This window comes from Microtus ochrogaster, linkage group LG8 (assembly GCF_000317375.1).
Source record: "Microtus ochrogaster isolate Prairie Vole_2 linkage group LG8, MicOch1.0, whole genome shotgun sequence".
Classification (NCBI taxonomy): Eukaryota; Metazoa; Chordata; class Mammalia; order Rodentia; family Cricetidae; genus Microtus; species Microtus ochrogaster.
Window position 1 is genome coordinate 20,016,952 of NC_022033.1, and position 3,896 is coordinate 20,020,847.

The 3,896-nt window shown below is 50.9% G+C and overlaps 1 protein-coding gene across 1 annotated transcript in view; it reads left to right on the forward strand.

Annotated features, from left to right (window-relative positions):
* Positions 1 to 79: 79 nt before the first annotated feature.
* Positions 80 to 3,896, forward strand: part of Kiaa1755 (KIAA1755 ortholog) — a 37,882-nt gene continuing 34,065 nt past the window's right edge. Inside the window, exon 1 of the mRNA XM_013352102.2 lies at positions 80 to 193. Within this exon, the coding sequence (XP_013207556.1) occupies positions 191 to 193 (3 nt within the window). The 5' untranslated portion in view covers positions 80 to 190. The remainder of the gene's footprint in view (positions 194 to 3,896) is intronic.

Below are 3,896 nucleotides of genomic sequence, written 5' to 3' on the forward strand. Positions count from 1 at the left end.
ATTCCGTCTCTCGCCTCCTCAGTCTGGGTCTCCTCTCCCTCTTCCCTGTCCCGGGTAGGCTGCCCCTCGGGATGAGGCCGGGTTGGGAGTCCCCCGTCCACCCGCCGCACTAGCTCCGGGGCTAGGAGAGGCAGAGCTGCGCTGCGGGACAGAAACTGCCGACCGACGCGGGGACCCGAGGAGCATCACCATGGTAACGCCTTCCTGGGCCTGGACCACCGCACTCAGCTGGGTTTTCTCCCGGCACAGCCCTGGGTGGGTGTGGGTGCACTCAGTGACCCTCAAGTTCCTGGTCTGGTTCGGTGCTTAACTGCGCAGCCCCAGCAGGGTTAGGACAAGAGAGGGGCTCAGAGACACCCCTGGGCCGTGTCCTGTCTGGGCCTCTCTGCAGGGATACACTCTTTTATCTTGCTCCAAACCAGAATGCAAATCTTAACTGGAATTCTGGACCTTGGGCCATACGGAAAACTTGGGGTGTTTTTAGCACTTCAAACTTTATACTGATTGACAGCGCTGTGTCCTGTAGGGGGGTTGGAATGAGGTGGGAACCGAAGTCCCCTCCCAGCACCGCACAGAAGTTCTGGGAAAGGGCGGACCTTGAGGGCAGCAGAGCGGATGGGAGGGAATTGCTCACCAAATCTTGGGTGCGCTTGCTAGAGTTCAGACGCCTGCGTTTGGCAAGTTAAACATGTACATGTTAGACCATGGGGTGCGCCCGTGTTCATGAGGTGTAGAGGCAGCTGGGGAAAAGGCTGGGGGTGGGGGGAGGAGAGGGGACGGGCACAGAACCTCTGTGCCTGGGTTTCCTGGACCTGCACCCTAGGAAGGGGACCTCAGGGAGAGTTGTGTGTGCCTTTTGTGCCTGTGTCTGGGAAAAAGGAATCAAAATGAAGTTTGTTCCAGAGACTCCTAGTTCAGTTCCAGACAGACTCGGGGTTGGGCAGGATTCATAGGAACAATTTCGCAAATCTCAAGGGATTTAGAATGGAGCTGGGAGACAGGCAAGGGTGCTCAGCCCTGGATTCACCGTCCTGGCTTGGGTGGATTTTCCTTCCTGTGCAGGTCTACACCCAGAATTCTATAGAGAGGTGTGTTTGCAGCGTGAATGCGTGCACAGATCCCTTTCCCCACACTGGATCCAGATGCCTGCGTACCTGCCTATTCATGCTGAAATAGGAACCAACACCGTGCACACAAACAGTGCAAAGCCGGCTCCCGAGTTCAGACACCAGGAGCCTGTGCACGGTCTGCTCTTGGAGCAGTTTAAACTCCATCCTGGACGGATGGTTGTCAGCCTCTCAGAAGACCCTGTGCTGGGCACTCTATGACTGGGGGGACGGACACCGACATACCACTCCCACCAGCTCTAGCTGTTGACTCTGGCCTCTCACTGCACAGATGGAAGTCCAAAGCCCCAGGAGCCTAGGTGGCTGACAAGGTCATCCTTCCAGGAAGTACAAAGTAGGTCAGCCAGACTTCTAACTCCCCACAGCCACCTTAGTGCTACAACTATCTATTTGTCGAAAGTCTGGTTTTGATGGAATCGTTTATTCATTTTTAATTTTAACCCCCTCAATGAACCTCGGACTCTCAGGTCAAGGGTCAGGCCTTGGGTGGTCCTCAGGATGATTGAAAAGTGTTTTCTAATGGGCACGCTTTCCTCTCTGTCTTTGTGTGTATCTTGTGATGTGGTGTGATGTATGTGTATACATGGGAAGTGTGCATGATGCATCACCTGTATGTGTATGGGTGCCTACGGAGTGCCTCGAGAGGTCCTCCTCTATCCCTCTCCACCTGTTTCATAGAGTCGGGGTCGCTCCCTGAACCTGGATCTTGCATTTTATTGGTTAAGCTGGAAGGCATCAAGGCCCAGGGATCCTCCCTTGTCTGTCAGTGCTGGAGTTAAAGGATGTGTGAGACCACAGTCAGGTTGTTATGTGGGTGCTGGGATCTCTCTTTAAATAGTCAATGCCATCACCCACCCACTTCTCTGATCTTAACATCATGCCCTGAGCACTCTGGCCTTTTTTTTTTTCAGAACCCCTTAGGATTCCCGTTCCCTCCAGCCCCAGGGCCTTTACATGAGCTGTCTCTCCTGGGAAATTCCTCTTTGTCCTATAAACCTCCACGCAAACATCACTACCAGGGTACAGTCTCTCACAAGCTGCCCCCTCTCATCAAAGCGTGCCACGCTACTCTAGCAAGCCTTCATCGTGACACCCATCTCAAGTGTCTTTTTTGGAGGGACAGTTTGAAGAATGGCTTTCCAGGGAATCTTATAGCAAAGGGGTTCAGGGCTATCTACCCCACACCCCCCAATACAATTTACTAGAGAACATACTATAAGAGAACAAGATGGACTTATTTGTGCGGTGATTTAAGAAATGAACTTTTGACGCATGCGTTTAATCCCAGCACTTGGGAGGCAGAGGCAGGTGGATCTCTGTTCAAGGCCAGCATGGTCTACAAGAGCTAGTTTCAGGAGAGGCTTCCAAAGCTACAGAGAAACCCTGTCTTGAAACACACACACACAAAAAACAACAACAGCAACAACAAAAAAGAAATGAACTTCCTATTTAAATAAATATATTTGGGTGTGAGGTTTTATATCCTGACTGTGATCAGTCAGTATCTGTTACCACATAAAGAAAGTCACTAGAGTTCTCCATAAGGCAGGTAAGTGGGTTCTGGCTGTAGGGGGCTGGCTGAGGAGCGCCCCCATCCAGGGCTGCTCTGTCTTGCTAGGAATAAGGATGACTGAGCCCAGTCTAAAAATTTTTCCTCAGTGTCACCAGGAGGGGGAGAGAATGGAAGGAAATGCATGTGTATGTGTGCAATGTTCATGTATATGTTCATGTGTATATACGTGTGTGTGTTCAGGTGAGTGCAAAAGTGTGCACATACATATAGAAGCAGAAGTCAATGCTGGATGTCTTTGTCTGCCACTCTCTGCCCCTCCCCCTTTGAGATGGTATCTCTCACTGAATCTGCTTTGGCAAGGCTAACTCCATGGATCTCCAGAGAGATACTGTCTCTAGATGACAGGCCCACACCACCTCACATGACTCAGGTCGTTACTGAGTGCTCATTCAGCAAGCACTTTACTGTCTGAGCTGTGTTCAAGTCCCTGTAGGAAATGGCTTTTTAAAGTATTACATCTTTATTTATTTATTTTGTGTGTGTATCTGAATGCATGTGGAAGTACTGTGCCATAGCAGGCGTGTGGAGGAAAGAAGACAACTGGCAGGAGTGGGTTCTCTCCTACAGTGTGGGTTCTGGGGATCAAACTCAGTACCAGGCGTGGTAGCAAGTGCCTTTACTTGCTGAGCCATTTTTGCTGGCCCTGGAGGAGATTTAATGGTATGATTTTTTGAAAGTGATTGAACCTGGGGCTTCATGCATGCTAAGCAATTGCTCTACCACTGAGCCGCATCTCCAACTCTCTTTTTAGTTATTTTGTTTTGAGACAAGATCTCACTAAGTTGCCTGGGCTGGCCTTCAACCTGCAGCTCCTTCTCATACTTAGAGAGGAAGTAGGTGAGCCCAAGTGGAGTCTGTATTTTTTGGCTGGAAGCACAGGTACCATGGAAACCAGAGAAGAGATGCCCCTCCTGCAAGAGTCGGGGTAGGAGCAGTACAGTGTGAGCAGAGAGAGTACAATGTGAGCAGAGAAGACGCAGTGTGAGCAGAGAGAATGCAGTGTGAGCAGAGAGGATGCAGTGTGAGCAGAGAGGATGCAGTGTGATCAGAGAGGGTGCAGTGTGAGCAGAGAGGGTACAGTGTGTGTGAGCAGAGAGGATGCAGTGTGAGCAGAGAGGGTGCAGTGTGAGCAGAGAGGGTGCAGTGTGAGCAGAGAGGGTGCAGTGTGAGCAGAGAGGATACAGTGTGAGCAGAGA